The following is a 21,072-nucleotide window of genomic DNA, read 5'->3' on the forward strand; positions in this document are numbered from 1 at the left end:
ATGACTGCATCTCAAACGATCCATCTGTTAAACTACTGACGTTCGCAGATGACACAACAGTGGTTGGTTTCATTCGAGACAATGATGAACCCGCATACAGACGGGAGGTTGAACAACTATCCTCGTGGTGCAACTGGAACAATCTGGAACTGAACACACTCAAAACCATAGCAATGGTGGTAGACTTTAGGAGAAACCCTTCATACTCCCACCTTTTACAATACTAAACAACACAGTATCAACAGTAAAGACTGCGCGGATTTTAAAAGTACGTTGAACCGGGCATTACAAGCCAACCCCTATCCTGTTCCGGTAGTCCAACACTTGCTCCACTCCCTGGGTTCAGGCTCCATTTTTGCTAAGCTTGATCTAGCTCAAGCGTATCAGCAGCTTCCGGTGGATGAGGCCTCAGCTGAAGCTCAAACGATTGTAACCCACCGGGGAGCTTTTAAGTGCAAACGGCTTCAATTCGGTATTAGCATAGCCCCGGGGTTATTTCAAAATTTAATGGAGCGCCTCCTACAAGGACTTCCCGGGGTAGTCCCATATTTTGATGACGTGCTCATCTCCGCGTCTTCGCGGGATGAGCTCATTGGCCGTGTTAGGGCCGTCCTTCTACGCTTCAGGAAGGCCGGCCTAAAATTGAAGAAATCTAAATGTTTTATTGGTGTGCCACAGGTTGAATTTTTGGGGTATTTAATTGACGCCACAGGTATCCCACCTTCGTCGCCAGTGTTATATTGTTGCAATATATACTGAGGCACTCACGATTGTAACTGTAACTCTTTATTGCTTCACCATGTAACTGTAACTGTAATGGCTCAGCTAGAAAATGGCAGTTGACAGCTCTTATATATGAACAGCTCAACTGCTCCAGCCAATAGCCAACAAAATAATCTTCCGTGCTGATGATGTCATCGGTTTCATCCAATAACAACACTACAACTATAACTAAACCCTGCTAGACATAACACCTGAACTACGACGGTCCAGACGAACACGCAGGCGCCCGGCGTACCTTAACGATTACACTTGCGTGATCCAGGAGGGGAGGGGTGTTATGTCTAGCAGGGTTTAGTTATAGTTGTAGTGTTGTTATTGGATGAAACCGATGACATCATCAGCACAGAAGATTATTTTGTTGGCTATTGGCTGGAGCAGTTGAGCTGTTCATATATAAGAGCTGTCAACTGCCATTTTCTAGCTGAGCCATTACAGTTACAGTTACATGGTGAAGCAATAAAGAGTTACAGTTACAATCGTGAGTGCCTCAGTATATATTGCAACAATATAACAGTAAAGGTAAAGGTTCCCCTCGCACATATGTGCTAGTCGTTCCCGACTCTAGGGGGCAGTGCTCATCTCCGTTTCAAAGCCGAAGAGCCAGCGCTGTCCGAAGATGTCTCCGTGGTCATGTGGACAGCATGACTAAACACCAAAGGTGCAGGGAACGCTGTTACCTTGCCACCACCCTATTTTTCTACTTGCATTTTTTACGTGCTTTCGAACTGCTAGGTTGGCAGAAGCTGGGACAAGTAGCAGGAGCTCACTCGGTTACATAGCGCTAGGGATTCGAACCGCCGAACTGCCAACCTTTCTGATCGACAAGCTCAGCATCTTAGCCACTGAGCCACCGCGTCCCATTTCTACGTTTCTACCATATCGCAAGATCTAAAATGGACATCTAACATCAAAAATGTCATCAAAAAAGCACAACAAAGAATGTTCTTTCTGAGCCAACTCAGAAAGCTCAAACTGCCCAAGGAGCTGCTGATACAGTTCTACAGAGGAATTATTGAGTCTGTCATCTGCACCTCTATAACTTTCTGGTTTGGTTAGGCAACCCAACAAGACAGACACAGACTTCAGAGGATATTTACAACTGCAGAAAAAACAGTTGCTATCAACCTGCCTTCCACTGAGGACCTGTATACTGCACGAGTCAAAAAGAGGGCTGTGAAAATATTTACAGACCCTCGCATCCTGGACATAAACTGTTTCAACTCCTATCCTCAAAATGACGCTATAGAGCACCGCACACCAGAACAACTAGACACAAGAACAGTTTTTTCCTGAACGCTATGAGTCTGCTAAACAAATAATTCCCTCAACACTGTCAAACTATTTACCAAGTTTGCACTACTATTAATCTTCTCATCGTTCCTATCACCCATCTCCTTCTACTAATGACTGTATGACTGTAACTTTGTTGCTTGTATCCTTACAATTTATATTGACTGTTTCCTAATATGATTTGATTGCTTATTTGTACCCTATGACTATCATTAAGATTCTTGACGAACGTATCTTTTCTTTTATGTACACTGAGAGCATATGCACTAAGACAAATTCCTTGTGTGTCCAATCACACTTGGCCAATAAAAATTCTATTCTATTCTATTCTAAAATTATAATAAATGCATGGAAACTTTTAGGATGTGTAAATACAGGTAGTCCTCGACTTATAACAGTTCATTCAATGACCATTCAAAGTTATAACAGCACTGAAAAAAGTGACTTATGACCATTTTTCACACTTACAATCCATTGCAGCATTCCTATGATCACGTGAACAAAATTTGGACACTTGGCATATTATGACGATTGCAGTGTCCTGGAGTCATGTGATCAGTTTTTGTGGTCACATGACACCAGCAAAGTCAATTGGGAAGCCAGATTCACTTAACAATTCTGTGACTAACTTAACAACTGCAGTGATTCACTTAACAACTCTGGCAAGAAAGGTGGTAAAATGGGACAAAACTCACTTAACCAATGTCTCACTTAGCAACAGAAATGTTGGGCTCAATTGTGGTCCTAAGTCGAGGTCTACCTGTACTGTATTGCCATCAGAAGAAGGACTGGAAAATATCCTCTCAGATTAAACCACAACAAAAAAACTCTCATTAGGAAGTGTGTACAAGTGAAATGTTTTCTGCAAATCTGATAGGACAGTTTATTTATTGGCAAAAGGACCAAAATGTTCCAATTAGATTTAGTGGTCCCAGCTGGAGAAGCTCCCTACTTAATTCTGAATTACTGGATCTTAATTACTTAAGATACAGTAAAGTAAAATCTGCCAGTATTTTGCATTATAGTCAGGGATCTTAAATGATTTCAAGACTGACCCAGTGTTAATGTTCTTGTTTTCTTGCCAGACGTAACTCAGTCAATCCCTGTGTTCCTGCCTGGGAATCACCATTGATGATAAGCTTGAAATGGGAGAGAGGCAGCTCAAAACCAACCTCTAAGGCTATGCTTCCCAAAACTGGGTAAATTACACAAAATTGAATAAAAGTGGTTTTTCTTTGGATAATGACATGCAAATCGATTGCCCAAACACAAGGATATTTAAATTAATTTAAAGTTTTTTACCTACATTGGGTAAAAATGATTTTCTGATTAGTGATTTTGGATAATGAAGACAAGGTTTGGGAAGTATGTCTGTAGGGGATGAAGGCAAACTACGGTGGCCCTCAACTTATGACCACAACTGAGCCCAAAATTTGAAAGTTGTTCAATGAATTTTGCCTCATTTTATGACCTTTCTTGCCACAGTTGTTAAGTGAATCGCTGCAGTTGTTAAGTTAGTCACATGGTTGTTAAGTGAATCTGGTTTCCCCATTGACTTTGCTTGTCAGAAGGTTGCAAAAGAGGATCACATGATCCCGGGACACTGCAACCGTCATAAATATGATTACATTGCCAAGCCTCTGAATTTTGATCATGTGACCATGGAGATGCTGCAACGGTTGTAAGTATGAAAAATGGTCATAACTCACTTTTTTCAGTGCTGTTGTAACATCAAACAGTCAATAAATGAACTGATGTGAGTTGAGGACTATCTGTACCTAGCAGAAGACGCGCCAAGATCAAATTGAAAAAGGCAACAGCAAACTATTTTTGTATTGTTGCCTACAAAATTGTATGGAATGTGAGTGATAGATAATGAGACCCACCAGCTGAGAAGCCTTCCATAAATAGATCTGGAGGCGACAGTATAACTATATTCGGAAACGGACCCGGGGTGTAATCTAAAATTTGTTACTACTGGTTCTGTGGACGTGGCTTGGTGGGAGGGGGATAATGAGACTGCGTGGACGTGGCCAACTTTTTTAAAAAAAACTTTTAAAAGCATTTTTTTGGCCGAAGAGGTTGTAGAAAAAATGCTTTTAAAAGTAAAAAAAACAGCCTCTGATGATGGCGCGGCTCAGCTGGGCATGGGGGGGGGGGGCACAGGGATTTTTGCTACCGGTTCTCCGAACCACCCGCCGCCATCGCTACCGGATCAGGCGATCCGGTCCGAACGGGAGCATTTCACCCCTGAACGGACCCCATTAGAATAAGACAGACAATACACCATTGTGAAACAGGAAGGCACCAAACACAGATGACACCCCCACTGAACTGCTTAAAACTGTAGAGAAGAGGTGTTTAAAGGACTAATAGCTTTGTTTACACAAATATGGAACAGATGGTGTGAAAGTTTGGTATATACAATGACACCAAAGAAGAGAGATGCAAGAGAATGTAGAAGTTATCAAACTATTGTACTAATTTGCGATCGGAAGTGAATTTGTTCTTAAGGTCTTACCAAGAAACTTAGAGCTGTACACAAAGAGAAAAAAGCCACACATGAACAGGGAGATTTCAGAAAAGGCAGAGGGACACAAATTAAATAGATGATGTCAGATGACTAACAGAAAGAGCAAAGGAATACAGGTAATCCTCGATTTACGACCGTCAACTAAGCCCAGAATTTCTATTGCCAAGCGAGAAAGTTGTGAAGTAAATTTTGCCACGTTTTACGACCTTTCTTGCCACAGTTGCTAGGTGAATCACTGCAGTTGTTAAGTAACAGTGGTTAAATGAATTGGGCTTCCCCATTTATTTGGCTTGTCAGAAGATAGTAAAAGATGATCACATGACCCCTGGGGACTCTGCAACTGTCATAAATATGAGCCAGAACCAAGCGTCCGAATTTTGATCATGTGATCATGGGGATACTACAATGGTCGTAAATGTGAAAAACGGTCATAAGTCACTTTTTTCAGTGCTCTTGTAACTTTGAACAGTCACTAAATGAATGGTTGTAAGTCAAGGACTACCAGAACATTGAACTGCAAATTAGATAAAAATAAAATTTCCTTTTTATCCTATCATGTTATAGGAACCCAGCCTACCTGCTTAGTTTATGGTTCAGTTGTGAAAACCCAGAAATTTGGATGGTAGGTAACTAGGAATTATGGTAGGGATACTGCAGGAAATTAAAATGGCACACAGGTGCCCAAATGGGAAGCTAACTTTAAAGAGGTGAGAAACGCTGGGCCATGCCGTGATACTGGACCCTGAGGGCTGCCCAAGTATGCCAACTGCAAAGTCTCCCTTACCCTCTTCCCCTAATACAGGACTGTCAAACTCCCAGCCCACGGGCCGGATGCATCACGTCCTGGCCATGCCCACACCTGGTTTAATGAAGGGGAAAAAAGTCCCGCTATGTCACATGACATGCGTTTGACACCCCTGCCCTAATACTATGTAACAATGGAGACGTCGACATTACCGCAGCACTCACCCTGCATGCATGAAGATGTAGGTGAGGTACCTCCAGGCCTGGGCACGGAGTTGAGGATGATATAATAATGAATTCTTCAGATAGAAGGGATGGGTGACTTGCAACACAAATCTATCCAGGACCACTCCGTTGTAAAGAAAGAAGGCAACCTAGGAGAGCAGGGAAAGCCCAACAATTAACCAAACTCCATTTGCATATCTGGGGAAAAAATAGAGCTTTTAATTGGAGGGAGGAAAGGTGTTTCAGAGTGTGAGGGGGTGCTCACAGACACCTTCGGGCAAGTCCTTAAAGAGCTGCACTTTTCCCTGGAATTGTGTGACTACATTGTCATCACTGTGACGTTGTGGAATTGGGGAGCTACATTGTGATCCTGGGAAAAGGCACATGCAATTTAAGGAGTTGCAGATTGTCTCACAAATATTCTTAGGTACATTTGCACTCTGGAATCCAAATGCCTGAACAGCAGTAAGAAAAAGAAAATCTGTGCATTTTAAGAATATAAACAGCTCAGTTCAACAAAAGTACCTCTCACTAGAAGTTGGTTTGTACTTTCTTGGTTACTTCTTTGCTTTAAATGTGGAGGAGGTGTCAGATTTCTAATATTAATCCCTCCCGTTGAGGACAACCTATGTGTTAGTTCATCCTCAAGAACCACAAATTTAAGCTTTGTCTGCGCATGCTGATTCAAAGTACCTGAATAATGAACACATAAATGGCGCCATGTTAAATACCACACTCATAACCAAACTTTTTCATTTACCTTGTTGTTGAATATGAAATAGAACCTTCCAGAAACTACAATATGTGACTTCCATAAAGCTTGATTATGTTGAAAAATGGCTGCTTCTCACATCTTGCTGAGCCAAAGCCAAGCAGATTACATAATGGTTTTTAGGAATCGAGGCAAAATAAAAGGGGGATTACACAGGGATACATAACTCTCCACAGTGGCGGAATCCATAACTGGCCAGAATTTTTCTTCTCTGAAGTAACTCCATACAAATACAATCTGTCTGGATTTAAGCCCTTCTCATACTGATGCCAAATTTAGGCCATTGGAAGAAAGGCCAGCCATGAAAGCCAAAGAAAGCCATGAAACATATTTTCTTCAGCTAAACCAATTCCAGGAGGATTCAATGACATTTAATTTCCACTGGATCAACACATACCGTATTTTTCGGAGTATAAGATGCACCGGAGTATAAGACGCACCTACCTTTTTTGGTAAGGAAAAGAAGAAAAAGAAATCTCCCTCTGCCTCTGCCCAATTTTGCCTCGTTACAGCAAACAGCCTGCTTTACTTTCAGTTTCATTTTCAGCATAGCTTGATTAGCACAAGGGAAAAAAAAATCTGCTCCAGCAATTTACCTCTTTGCAGCAAGCAGAGAGCCCTGCCCAAAACAGCTGAGAGCAAATCAGCTGAGAGTTGGGAGGCCGATCCAATCAACTTGTGCTAATTAGGTTGTGCTGAAACTGAAAGGAGCTGTTTTTTTCTTGCTGTTTGTTTGCAAGGAGGTAACTGCTGCGAGGCAGAGGCCAAAGGGTGGGGGCCACTGGGTGGGTGGGGCTACTTTCGGTGTGTAAGACGCACCTAAATTTTCACCCCCTTTTAGGGGGGAAAAAGGTGCGTCTTATACTCTGAAAAATACGGTATTTCCTATGTTATCTGGCTATAAAACAAAACGTATTACCAACTAAATCGGTGTGCGATGCAAATGTAAAAACTACACAAGTATATATGCATATACATGTAGTCCTTGACTTATGACCACAATTGAGGTCAGAGTTTATATTGCTAAGTGAGAAAGTTGTTAAGTGAATTTTGTCCCATTTTACGACTTTTCTTGCCACATTTGTTAAGTGAATCACTGCAGTTGTTAAATTAGTAACATGGATGTTAAGCAAATCTGGCTTCCCCATTGACTTGGCTTGTCAAAAGGTCGCAAAAGATGGTCACATGACTCCGGGACACTGCAACCGTCATAAATATGAACCAGTTGTCAAGCATCCAGATGTAAATCACGTGACCATGGGGATGCTGCAACAGGTGTACATCAGGGGTGGGTTCTACTTACCTTTACTACCGATTCGCAGCGGGGCCGCATGTGTGCACTTGGTTTGCTTGCACGTGTGCGAATGCTCTTCTGTGCATGCACAGAAGCGTTTTGATGATGTCGGGGTCGGTGGGTGGAGCCTCCTGCCGGTTTTACTACCGGTTCTATAGAACCGGGTGCAAACCGGGGGCAACCCACCACTGGTGTAAGTGTGAAAAATGTTCATAAGTCACTTTTTTCAGTGCCGTTGTAACTTCGAACAGTCACCAAATGAACTGTTGTAAATCGAGGACTACCTGTATGCTAAACAGACCCATTGCACAAATACATGATAGACCCAAAGGTGTGTGTGTTATACAAACCTCCTACAAACATAGTGTTAGATGATCTGCATCCTTTCAGGTTTTTAAAATGTACTGTCATCCTTTCTACTGCAATCCCATTACTTTTCTTTAATTGCTCAATATAAAGTAATTAAAACCATTGAGAAATGCCTGAAGATATATTTCAGCATTATGCTGATCTTTAAATAAAGCTTTATTTGAGAGATCAAAGGACCGAACAAGAAATTAAAATGCCAAAGCTGCTCTATGTTGTTTCCATTTCCCTCGTAGCAAGGAATAGACCTCATCTTGAACTTGACATCATTCATTCATTTAATTGATTCTCCAAAATGACATGGTCCTTCAGAGGCAGTAATTTATCCAACAGTAGGTGAATCATACTGTCCAGGTTTCCCATCTTAAAACTCCTTGGACTGGACATCCTTGGTTTAAGCATCATATTATTCATGCAATCTAGCCATTCAGAGGGTCTACTGCCATTCTGGGATTACTAGAGGAAAGAGAAGTAGTCCCTCAAAAATTGCTAATATGACTACAACCACTGTCATGTAAAAAGCATGATGGATTTTTTTTTTAAAAAAACAAACCTTGTAGAACATCCTAATCCCAGGTGAAGAGTTGCAGAAGTTCTCAGCCCCACCTGACTTTAATCTGCCAAGTAGCATTAAAGATACCTTAATACTGAGCCCTACAGTTCCATTTCTGTGTTTGTTTCCATGCTATCTCTACTAACATCACACAGTTACTTATAAAGATGATTACTCTGAATTGAAGACAACCTCCCAAAGAGAACAGGCAGGGAAACACCCCCACCCCCCAAATCCTATGCTATTCCTAATTCCCCCTCTTCTCAAACTAGGATTTTTGCTATGTTCTAAACCAATAGTTCTCAACCTGTGGTCTGTGGACGCCGGGGGGGGACGCAATGTCATCACAGGGGGGTCCGCGATGGCTTGAAGAAATGTTATGATTTAAATCTTGAGTTAAGTCTTGGGGGGGTTGTGGCCACAAATGGTATTTAAAGGGGATCCATGGTGAAGAAAAGGTGGAGAACCACTGATCTAAACAAACCTGGGAGATTCCTCCCTCTATAATACACATATTACGTACTCTTGCATATGTGAACACACACATACATATCTCTTCCTGAAGTAATACTAAAAAAACCAAGGCCAAACCAGGATAAAATAAAATGAAAATAATCACCTCCGATTGCCTGTAAATTCGGCATCTCATTTATATAACTAATTAATTCCCTATGTACTATCTATTCTTTCCCACACACGCAAATCACTTTTACAAGAGAAACACAAGCGTACACACAGACAAGAGCTTCCCTTCCCTTCCCTTCAGCAAAAATAACAGAGGAGGAAGTGGAGGAAGAGGAAAGAAGATGGACAGAGGGCAAGAGGAAAGGGTATCTGCCCTGCGAAGAGAAGACAAGGCAAAGGGGAGAACAAAGCTGCTTGGAGAGGAGGCAAGGATAACTAGGAGAGGACAGCAAAAAGAAAAAGCCTTGTTTATGCAATACGAAAACAATTAAATTAGACCGGTCAACACCCCTCCCTCAAGCAACAGCTTATTTTCAAAGGCACCAACACTGTAGGAGATGACCAGGCTAAGCCCGAGGGTGGGATCAAATGTGTCATCAATTTGGACTCATTATGCTCCCACAAGAGACCTACTGTAAGTCCAGCCCTCCATGCATTCCGTTGACTCTTATCTAGCACCAATTTGCCTGGACCATTAGTAGGTCAGATTCTTGTGTATAAGTAACATGTAATAAACTCAAAGTGCTTGGAACTCAGTTCCTGTTCCTGGGTTACTTGCATCTGACAAACATAGTCCATCATCGTTTGTCCTTCACTGTTTCTGCAGCATTTTTTATTCTTCTTGTTGAATGTCAGACAACTCCCCCAGTTCGCAAGTAATTACTTGTGGAGGAAACGCTTCCTTTCACAAACATGGCAGTTATCAAAACTGAAGGTGTGCAAGGCATGTTTTGTGTTAATGCCAGATGTAGAATGGTACTAACTCACATCTTTTCTAACATCTACTTCTTTCCAAGAACATTGGCTAATTGTAAACTACCACAATCTCAGTGGGTCTCCTTGAAGACGCAATTCTATAAAAGTGGTTCTGCCAGGGAGGAGACATTCCTTATGGATGCTGTTCTTAGGTAAAAGTGGGGAATTTACAATAAATCCCATTATTTTTGATCACTAGCTGGGACAATTGGCCAAATTTTATGGGAGCTGGAATCTGACAACATTTAAAAAGCCACAGGCCGATATACCTTCATTAAAACTTTTTAAGAAATGAAAACAATAAACTATTTTTGAAACACCCATGTTGCCATGGCAAACACCGGAGAATTCATTTAATAGGTTAACTGCTCCCAGTCTGTACCAGTAGCTGATTATCTTTCCAAACCATATTCCAGGGAAAAAAACTTTAGACTCTTTATCTGTGTAAATATTAGCATTTAAATTATGTATGCATATATTAGGGTCTAAATCAGGTTGTCCAACCTTGGCAACTTTAAGACCTGTGGACTTCAACTCCCAGCCATTCTGTTAAAGTCCATAAGTCTGAAAGTTACCAAGGTTGGACACCCTTGGTCTAAATTATATTGGGATTAGCTGACGCCCAACTTTATCTGATGGCTCGCAAGCTTAACCATTTTCAGGCCGAAGAGAATACAATAGATTAGGTAAACCCCACCCATATAATTCCGTGCTTGAAGATACTTGCCTCTACAATTGTGATGGCAATCATGAACCAAGGTGGAGGACAACAGGTGTAGCTGTCGTAGTACCACTTCCGGTCTATCTCACGGGGTAACGTCTCATATGCCACGTGTCGAATCATCCGCTGAGAAAGGCTGAGTCCTGTCTCCTCCAGGAGGGCCTTGCTGCATAGCCTCCTGTTCCCTTGCAAAATGGCCTGGCGGAAGCTATTGGACCTCTTGTTACTCATCTGAAGATATAGTTAAGAAGAAGGAAAGAAAAGAATTAAAATGCTTTAACTGAACTATAAACTGAGGGTGTTTAGATACATTATCAGGATTCAACAGGCCACAATGCAGAATTCTACAAGATTCAAACATACATATTCAAAAGAAATTAACTTCCTACTTAATCTCTGGCCTAGCCTTTCGATTTAAACTACTCTACAGGTAGTCCTCGACTTACAACCATAACTGAGCCAAACACTTTTGTTGCTAAGCAAGACAGTTGTTAAGTGAGTTTTGCCCCATTTTATAACCTTTCTTACCATAGTTGTTAAGTGAGTCACTGCAGTTGTTAAGTTACTAACATGGTTGTTAAGTGAATCTGGCTTCCCCATTGTCTTTGCTGGTCAGAAGGTCGTCAACCGTGATCACATGACCCGGGGACCCTGCAATCGTCATAAATAAATAGGCAGGTATGCGGGTAGTTAGGTAGGTAGAAAGAGAAGAAAAAATAGGGACCGCATAATATCAAACAGATCCCTGAACTATGAATGATCATTACTACAGACAAATGAGTTGACCAGAAGTGATCCCAATTGGATGACGCTTAATTAACCAAGATCCCAAGAGTTATCTATTCCTGCCTAATAAGAGTACGCGTATATAAGATATTCCAAATGCACACATATGCCTTCGCATAGAATAAACACTCTTGTGCAATTGCCAGAAACATTTCTGAGAGTTCTTTATTCCTATAGACTGCTGCTCTGTTAACATCTGCTTGTAGAAAGCTGCCAAGACTTAACTCAGCACACGAGAGAAAGTAGCACAGCATTAGCATTCCGGGTTGGTGCTGTTGCTTACTGGTGTTTGATCATTTTCTTTTTGGCTCATCTGTACAAGATTTCAGAGACCAGGCCTCCTCCTTTCATACCTACAATGTACATGGGTAATTGCTTCAAGCTGAGCCAAACGGCTTCAAAACAAACTAATTACACCGCTGTAAGCCTTGTCCTGAATGAAAGGGGTCTGAGGCGCAAGCGGCCTCCACGATAAATGTTATTTATCATCTGTTATGTACAATCATTTTTAAACTGTCTTTAATTTCTTCAGGGAGAAGGGGAGCACACAAGAATGTGATGCAAATCATCCCAGAGTGACGAGAAAAAAAACAACAACACAGAACAAGAAAAGGGCAGGTTAAGAAAATAACAAGACAAGCAGCAAATATATACAGCAATCACACAGGTTAAACCAATCAATTAAAATGCTAGGAAAGCAAAAGAGACTGAAAACCTCTGTAACACTGCCAGAAGCATGTCTGCTTCCTTGAATTTTCAGTCATAATTCACCATCAGTCACCTGTCTGCTGGTGACACCTGTCCACTTGTATCAATACAATAATTATATACTCTAATTGTCAAAAAATACCTTCCTGCTCAGAAGCACTGTAACCTCTGCTTGTTAGGTACTGCATTATTAGATTCAGCTAATCCCTGAATTATTTTCATAATAGTGACATCCTCTCAAGGGGGGAGAAAACCCCTATTAAGATATTTAAATTTAGTAGCTGGAACAGTGGGCTTGTACAATGAACCAGAACACACCTTTGCAGTTGATTGGTTGGAGAGTGCTCCCACTTGCTCCTGTATGAGGCAATCTACGCTCTGATTGGTTACTATGGGTGTGGAGGGGGAATTTCCCCTTCCCCCCGTCTTTTTCTTCTGTCTGCCCTGTATGCGCTGTGATTTATCTCATGATGCTTCTGTTTGCCTGACTATCTCAGAAGTTGTGGGAGCTTCATCATTGGAAACTTTAAAGAAGAGACTGGACTGCTATCTGTCAGAAATGGGGGTTGGACTAGATGATTTACAAGGTCCCTTCCAACTCTGTTAATCTGTTAATCTCGTTTGCTGTAAATATAGATGTAAAATGTATTTATTTATATAAAATGACAAGTTCGTCTCAGCGTCTCCGATTTCCATTTGGCTACCTGGTGCGCAATTCCCTGACAAAAACCCAAGGAAGTCCAGCGCCCTCTTTGAAAAGCACCTTTGAAACAGCCATAACCTGGATAATTGAGAATCTCCGTAGACATCCTGTCGAGGTGTTCACCTGCCTCAACTTCATTAAAGTAACCAGTGCCCTAGCCCAGCACCCCATTATTTCAAAACTGCTTGAGCAGAAAATTCTCCCATGATCGAGTCACTTGGTTTGACACTCTTTTAGTGTGTCTCCACATATAGTTGGGTGGCTTCTGCAAAACCAGCATATTCATCTCATTAAATAAGATCTCCTTTTCTCAAATGTAAACATTATTTTCCCTGGATTGTGCTATCGTACTGAAATCTCATATCTATCTTATTAGAATTTTATTTTAATTCCCTGAATTTGTAATTCGCTCCAAATCCTGATACGTCTTCTGAACTTGCCTTAGTTTTTCTGAAAGAAATTATTAGTATTTTTCAGAGTTTTGACTGCGGTCTTTTCAAGTATCTCATTTTCCTTAAGTACCCATGATTTAAACACGTGCTTCAAATATGATGCGCATGCATATAGTCAAATAAACACATAGTGTAATACAAGCCCGCTCCTGTTACAAAATGCTTGTTTAATTATGTATCTTGAGACCCCCTATAACACATCAGAAAATTGAGATGTGGGAAGACAAAACCAATAATTTTATGGTGGGATGGGAAAGATAATCTAAGTTTATAAATGGGGACAATCAGAGTCAGTTCTAAATATTCTACTGCTCCCCACTGCTCAGTCACCTATGAGCAAAATACAGGTAGTCCTCAACTTACAACAGTTCATTTAGTGACCGTTTGAAGTTACAGCAGCACTGAAAGAAGTGACTTATGACCGTTTTTCACACTTACACCTGTTGCAGCATCCCTATGGTCACATGATCAAAACTCAGATGCTTGGCAACTGGCTCATATTTATGACATTACAGTGTCCTGGGGTCATGTGATCACTTTTTGTGACCTTCTGACAAGTAAAGTCAATGAGGAAGCCAGATTCATTTAACAACCATGTTACATACTAACTTAAGAACTACAGTGATTCACTTAACCACCATGGTAAGAAAAGTCGTAAAATGGGGCAAAACTCACTTAACAAATGTCTCACTTAGCGACAGAAATTTTAGGCTCAATTGTCATATACAGGTAGTGGAGGACCACCTGCAGTAAGCTACAGTATTTTGTTTAAATATGTGGATGTCAAAGAAAACAAAGATTTTCCAGTAAATATGTAAAAACAAATGATACTTGCTGAGTGGAGCAAACAGCATTTAAAACCCTCTTCATTTTCTCCCCAACTTAGCTTCATTTTTTATTCATTTATCAACGGGCTATATACTGGTTACTTGTATCCTATCTAGGTGCTTACAATACTGAGAACCATTTAATCCGGACATATAAAAGCACTAAATAATACCATGCAATGAAAGAAAAAAAGAACGGGAAACCAACTGACATCTCTCTAGATAATTACTCTTGTAATTGCCTACCTCAAAAACAAACAACTCATGTTACAGCAAGAAAAGAAACAAGAAACGATACTTTCTGTGCTTTAATAGAACACTTAACGTTCCCAGATGAAATCCTAAAAACTTCAGAAGTTCTGTTTAGAAGCTCTTGTAATGAGATTCTCCAGGGTCATCATGAGTTAGGTGGCTTATAAATATGATTTATAAAAAAGCACTGTTCTCCATTAGCAGTGGACATAAATGTATCAGTTGGGGTAATTTCAAATATTTTACATTTTTAAGGGCTCTTTAACAGAATAGTACATACTGTTATCCAGGGCAGAAGTGGAGATAAATGTATGAAATAATTCCTTTCAGGTCCCTATTATGAACTGAAGTAGGGATTTGGAGTGAAAAGCAGAGAGGAGAACACTTCCTTTGGTGCCGGTCCAGTTACTAGCAGTAGAAGATTCTCAGGATCATGCTGTGGGATCCGAGATTCTACTGCTAGTAATTGGCACCAAAGGAAGTGTTCCAGTGGTGAGTTTCAATTTGTTTTTACTACCGGTTCTGTGGGTGTGGCTTGGTGGGCGTGGCAGGGGAAGGATACTGTAAAATTTTCATTCCCACCCCACTCCAGGGGAAGGATACTGTAAAATCTCCATTCTGTCCCCCACTCCAGGGGAAGGTTACTGCAAAATCCCCATTTCCTCCTGATCAGCTGGGACTTGGGAGGCAGAGAATAGATGGGGACGGGGCCAGTCAGAATTTTTACTACTGGTTCTCCGAACTACTCAAAATTTCCGCTACCGGTTCTCCAGAATTGGTCAGAACCTGCTGAAACCCACCTCTGAAGAGTTCTCTTCTGCTTTTCTCTCAAAATCCCTACTTTAATGCAGAATAGGGATGTGAAATGTGGCAGGAAATTAATTCAGTTTGCATACATTTATGTCCACTTCTGCCCTGGATAACAGCATTTTAGTGCTACTCTGTTGAAGAGCCCATAGAAATGTAAAATATTTGAAACTGCCCTGACTAATATATTTCTGTCCAGTGCTAATGAAGGAGAGTGGGATTTTTTATAAATCATATTTATAAGCCACCTAACTTGTGATTACTCTAGAGAGTCAATCCTAACCCAACCCTATTCCTAATCGCACCCTTTGGGGGGTATTCCCCTCTGGGAAAGGCACAGTCCATAAAATTCCTCTCTTTTTCTCCAACGTTATGAGTAAATTTAGATCTTGCCATTATTTCACAATATTATCTAGCACCTCAGCAGGTGTGAGACAAGAGACCTATGAGTAATTGAAATGAGTAATCATTCAGCCATCGCTTTCCAAACTACATATTTTTTTCTTGATTTATGCAACCTCTTTTATGATGACAGACTACAAACACAATAAAAGAAATATGAATTAACTATGTAGTTTGGCTTACTCAGCACTTGGACCTGCAAGATTCTGTAAAGACAAAGGGAAAAAGCTGGAAAGTTTCAGTCAGAATCCATTTCTGAGATTAAGAATTAAGGATGTCTATTTATATTGCTGTCTGGCTTATTGTTCAATGTACATTTTATTTTCATAATAATATAGGTAGTTCTTGACATATGACCACAACCAAACTAGACATTTCTCAGTCTTTCTAGATACCCTGTTTTCCCAAAAATAAGACCTATCCAAAAAATAAGCCCTAGCATGTTTTATGTATGTGCCTAATATAAGCCCTACCCCCAAAATAAACCCTACTTAAGAGCCTGCACAACCAGCCACCTACCCATTCCATCTGGTTGCTCGCGGTGCCATGGCCACAAGGCAAGGAGGGGTGGTGGTGGAGCTGCCCCACCCGCCCCACACCAGCTTATCTCAGGGCCCCCACAACCAGGCCATCCATACCCCGACACTCATGGTGTTACTCACGACACTCACGGTGGCAATACCAGCAGCCATGTGCAGCAATAGCCCATGTGGCTGCCTGCTCACTTCTTCTGCTTGCTTGCAGCTGCAACATACTGGTGCTATGGCAGCGAGACAAGCCAAGTGGCTTGGCTTCAGGGGCCCTGAGGTAAGCCGATGCGGGGTGCATGGTGCAGCTCCACTGCCCCTGTCTCACTGCAGTGGCACGCCACGTGGCCTCCTGCCCCACTGTGAGCAAGCAGAAGAAGTGGGCCTCCCGTACATGAGGAAAAAATAAGACACCCCCAAAAATAAGCCCTAGTGCTTATTTTGTTGCCCAAAAGAAATTAAGACCCGGTCTTATTTTCAGGGAAACATGGGTATTTCAATAAGTTAATTGTTCTGTAAACGTTGGTTGTACTGGAGTGAACATTTCCTAGCATGTGGCAACTTGACCTTAAGATACCAAGTGTAAAATAAAGGGCAGCTTAATAGCATGAATCATGGATTCAGCTTTAATATGTGAACAAATGCAAAGGTGATCTGGTAAGGGATATTACTGTAATTTATTACCATCAAGGGAAAGGCATTGATTTAGGCAATTGAAAATGCCCTTGTATGCAATGTATGAAGGATTTTATAAAAATATCTAAATATTCATCATAGCTAACAAACAATGGTAAATGTGTTAGCTTTTATCATACCTAACAAGCATGTAAACTCTTGAGATTTATTTCAATAATTTTAATGCAAAAATTCCATTAACCAAGACTGCACTACTGTACAACTTATTTCCATGTATTCCATTTTTACTTTTACTTGTGCGTCTGTGTGTGGGTGAGGTTGAGAGACAGGCAGAGAGAGAGAGAGAGAGAGACAGAGAGAGAGAAACTGAAACACACTCCACATCATAGAATGTAATTAAAAAAAAAAGTCCCCAGAAAGAATAACTATTTTTATACAGTTGTTTTAGGTCAACACATTTTATAGATGTGATGGACAAATGTTTGAAAACACAGAGATCATACACAGGGGTATCAAAATAGTGGCCATATTGATGCAATTGAAATTCCATCTGTTTTCTATGCTCATTGCAGGTATTTTGCTCAGATAACTCAAAACGAGAATAGTAGTAGAGGACAGTAATACTTTATTCCTGCCTTTTTTTGGAGGTATTTTTTGGCTACCAGTCTACCCTATGGTTCTGGACCTTTGTAGAAGTCTCACATCATGTGTGAAGCAAAATTCTACTTTTCCTTTTGTGTGAGAAGATCCAACAAATTCAGGGCAACAAAATTTCATTGAATTGTAAACACTAGTTATCAAAGGTCTTTCACTACTACTGTATATACAGAACAGTTCCCATATGGTCGTAATTTACTTACTGCTTGATTTTTAGGTTTGGGGTTTTTGAATCAAATACTTAACCATTGACAGAAAGAACAGGGAATTTATTGTGGCCTGGCACATTTTCTGGTCCAACCCCCCCACCCGCACCCCAAGAAAAGCCATCCTGTTTTTTCCCACACAGCTGATCTGCAGCTTCTTTAATAACCTGGTTATTAAAAGTGGAAGCAGACGGATAAAATACAAAAGGGAAAAGGGATTAAGGAAAAAAAAAGCATCCTCTGATTCATTAAATATTCACTTTCCTTAAAATTGTTTATTGGATTATTCAGCATGCAAAGAAGGAAGTGGTTGAGATTACTTCCTAACAATACATGCTGTGCCTTCTCAAATACATTCACGCCTGAGGGAGAAATGTGTAATGGAACACTATTACAATATGCTTATTTACCACAGCTAGATATGCTTCTGAAATGCTTCTGAAGCCTATTTCCAAACAAGATAGATGATGAAAGAATCATTTACACTCAATTTTGCAACAAAGGAGGAAAAGCGTGTAGTGCGTGGCTCCTGAAATTCTTTCCAATCCCTTTACCACTGCATTTTCTCCAACCAACTAATGTACAGCACGGCTGCGGTTATAACTGAATATCTTTGAGTGCAAAATCAACAAACCAGAAAAAAAAGACAAATAACGCACTACCAAAATGGTAGATCAGGCTGGAAAATAAGATCAGCATGCTAAGAACAGATGTAAGCAAGCTAGAAGAGATGAAAGAAAAGAAGATGAAGAACAATAAGGCCAATGCCTGATCAAGAAATAACAGAATAATAAGAGTCAGGAGGGATCTTGGAGGTCTTCTAATCAATCCTCTGCTCAAGCGGGAGACCCTCTATTACTTCAGACAAATTATTATCCAATCTCTTCTTTAAAAAAAACACCAGTGATGGAGCATCCACAACTTCTGAAGGCAAGCCGTTCCACTGATTAATTATTCTCACTGTCAGAAAATTTCTCCTTAGTTCTAGGTTGGTTAGATAAACCCAATTCTTGTAACTGTTCTTCATATGTTTTAGCCTCCAGTCCTCTCTGTAGCTCTTCTCTGCACTCTGTAGCATCTTTGTAGCTCTTCTCTGCACTTTTTCTAGAGTCTCAACATCTTCAACATCTTTATTGTGGCGACCAAAACTGGATGCAGTATTCCAATGTGGTCTTATCAAGGCATTATAAAATGGTACTAATACTTTCATCTAGAAACAATATATCGCCAAGAAACAAGGAAGATTAAAGAAGTACTGGAAATTATAAAGCAGTAAATAACAGCTTAGCGAAGTAAATCAGCAGATACAAAGATCGAATTTCACACTATTGGCAGAATCTCCAGTTTCAAGCGAGTCTGAATAATTTCGACCAATCCATTAATAAAAAGGCAGCAGTGAATCAGTCAACATCTGACAAAGAAGGAGCAGTGCAGTTTTGGGCACAGCCATGAGACAACCCAAAGAAATATAATAAGAATGCAGCTTAGATAAAGAAGGTGGATAAGAATTAAAATGAAGCTAAAATGAAAGAACTTGCAATAACAGCAGAAATGGTGGAGAAAATGGCAGGTAAAACTGAAGGTCAGTTAATATTGGCAAAACCTACCTAACAATGCAAGATCCAACAAAAGAGCAGCAGGGAACCGAAGATCAATTGCCTGCTTTACCAATGACATTCACATTGCTAACTGGTGTGGTAGCCAATGAGGTCCAACAGCATCTATTTGAAAACAAACTGTTTCCACTTGAGCAGAAGGGACGCTGCCCAAATTGCGGAGGAACAAAAGATCAGTTCCTAACCGGCATGATGATTTTAGAAAATTGCAAGAGAAGGAAGACCGACTTGAATGCAGTGTGGATTGAAGGCATTTGACTCCCTGCCATATGATTGGATAATCAAGTGCCTAAAAACAACAGGAGTCAGTAAAAACATTAGAAGTTTTGTGAAAAGATCAATGGCACAATGGAAGATATAGTTGCTGGTCAGTGGTGATAGATTGGGAAAGATTAATATCTTTCAAGGAGACTCACTCTCACCACTACTGTTTGTCATTGCACTGATTCCTTTGTCAACAATACTGAGTAACTCAGGCCGTGGCTTTCAAACAACAAGGCTATCCCACCTCCTTCACATGAATGATCTGAACGTATGTGGAAAAACATCATCTGAAATAGTTTCCCTGCTCAGCACTGTTCATATACACAGCCAAGATACTGCAATGGAATTTGGACTGGATAAACATGCCATCCTCACTCTCAGCAGGGGAAAAATAGTGAAAACCGAAGGTATCAAGACACCTTATGGAAATAACATCAGGAATCTGGATGAAGACGATCATTACAAATACCTGGGTATCCTTCTAGCCGTCAACCTCAAGCACACTAAAGTCAAGAAGAAGATAGAAGTGAATACATCAAGAGAGTGAAGAAGATCTTAAAGTCCAAATACTGTGGAGGAATTGCAGTCAAGGTGATTTACACCTGGGCAATTCCAGTCATTAGATACACAGCTGGAATATGCACAGAATTCAAGCTGAATTAGAAGCTCTGGATAGGAAGACCAGAAAAAGAACAACAATCATGCCCTTCACCCACGCAGTAATGTAGACAGACTCTAGTTACCAAAAAGAAAATACTTTGGAATGAAATATACAGACAGTTGATGAAGAAAAAAGGACATTGGAAGAATATTTGAAGGATAGTGAAGAAAATGCACTGAAGCTAGTATACCACAAAGGCTTATTGAGTACTGGAAAGATCAAACTGGCCTACAAGAAAGATCAAATGAAGAAAAGAAAAGACCTGGTAAGGCAGAGTACTACAGAGCCAGTATATTAAAAAAAAAATAGCAGGCAAAGACAATAACAACAAGACCTGGCAATGGTTAAGAGCAGGAAAGTTGAAGAAAAAGACAAGTAGCCAATTATGTCTGCACAAGACTAATCCATAAACACAAATACATACAAAGCCAGAATTGATAAGACAGCAATAGAGAACAAGTGCCCCCCCGTCCCCCTCAAAGAAACTGAAGAAACATTGGACCGCCTGCTTAGCTGCTGCAAGAAGATCACACAGACTGATTCCAAACAACAACATGACAAAGTAGCAGCAACGGTGCATTGGACTATCTGCAAGATAGTCCAATTTTTTTCCTGTAAGCAAGAACTTCTGGGACCACAAAATAGACAAAGTAATAGAGAATGAAGAAGCTAAAGTACTCTGGGACTTTAGAAGTCAAAGAGGTGTTGCTGCATAACAGCTTAAATTGTTGTTGACAAGAAAACAAAGACAATACCAACAGTAATAGGTACCTTGGGTGTAATTGCAAAACATCTGGAGCATTACGTGAACACCATCAGCATTGACAAAATATCATCAGTCAAATGC

The 21,072-nt window shown here is 40.6% G+C and overlaps 1 protein-coding gene across 1 annotated transcript in view; it reads right to left on the reverse strand.

Annotated features, from left to right (window-relative positions):
• The window catches only part of RHBDL3 (rhomboid like 3), a 142,674-nt gene that overhangs the window by 29,363 nt on the left and 92,239 nt on the right, over positions 1-21,072 (reverse strand). The window contains exons 5-6 of the mRNA XM_070934798.1: positions 10,728-10,952; positions 5,576-5,724 (exon numbers count right to left, since the gene is read on the reverse strand). Coding sequence (XP_070790899.1) covers positions 5,576-5,724; positions 10,728-10,952 — 374 coding nt within the window. The remainder of the gene's footprint in view (positions 1-5,575; positions 5,725-10,727; positions 10,953-21,072) is intronic.

The sequence above is a fragment of the Pituophis catenifer genome, unplaced genomic scaffold (genome assembly GCF_029215685.1).
Source record: "Pituophis catenifer annectens isolate HBS135680 unplaced genomic scaffold, rPitCat1.0.hap2 SCAF_2, whole genome shotgun sequence".
In the NCBI taxonomy this organism is placed as follows: Eukaryota; Metazoa; Chordata; class Lepidosauria; order Squamata; family Colubridae; genus Pituophis; species Pituophis catenifer.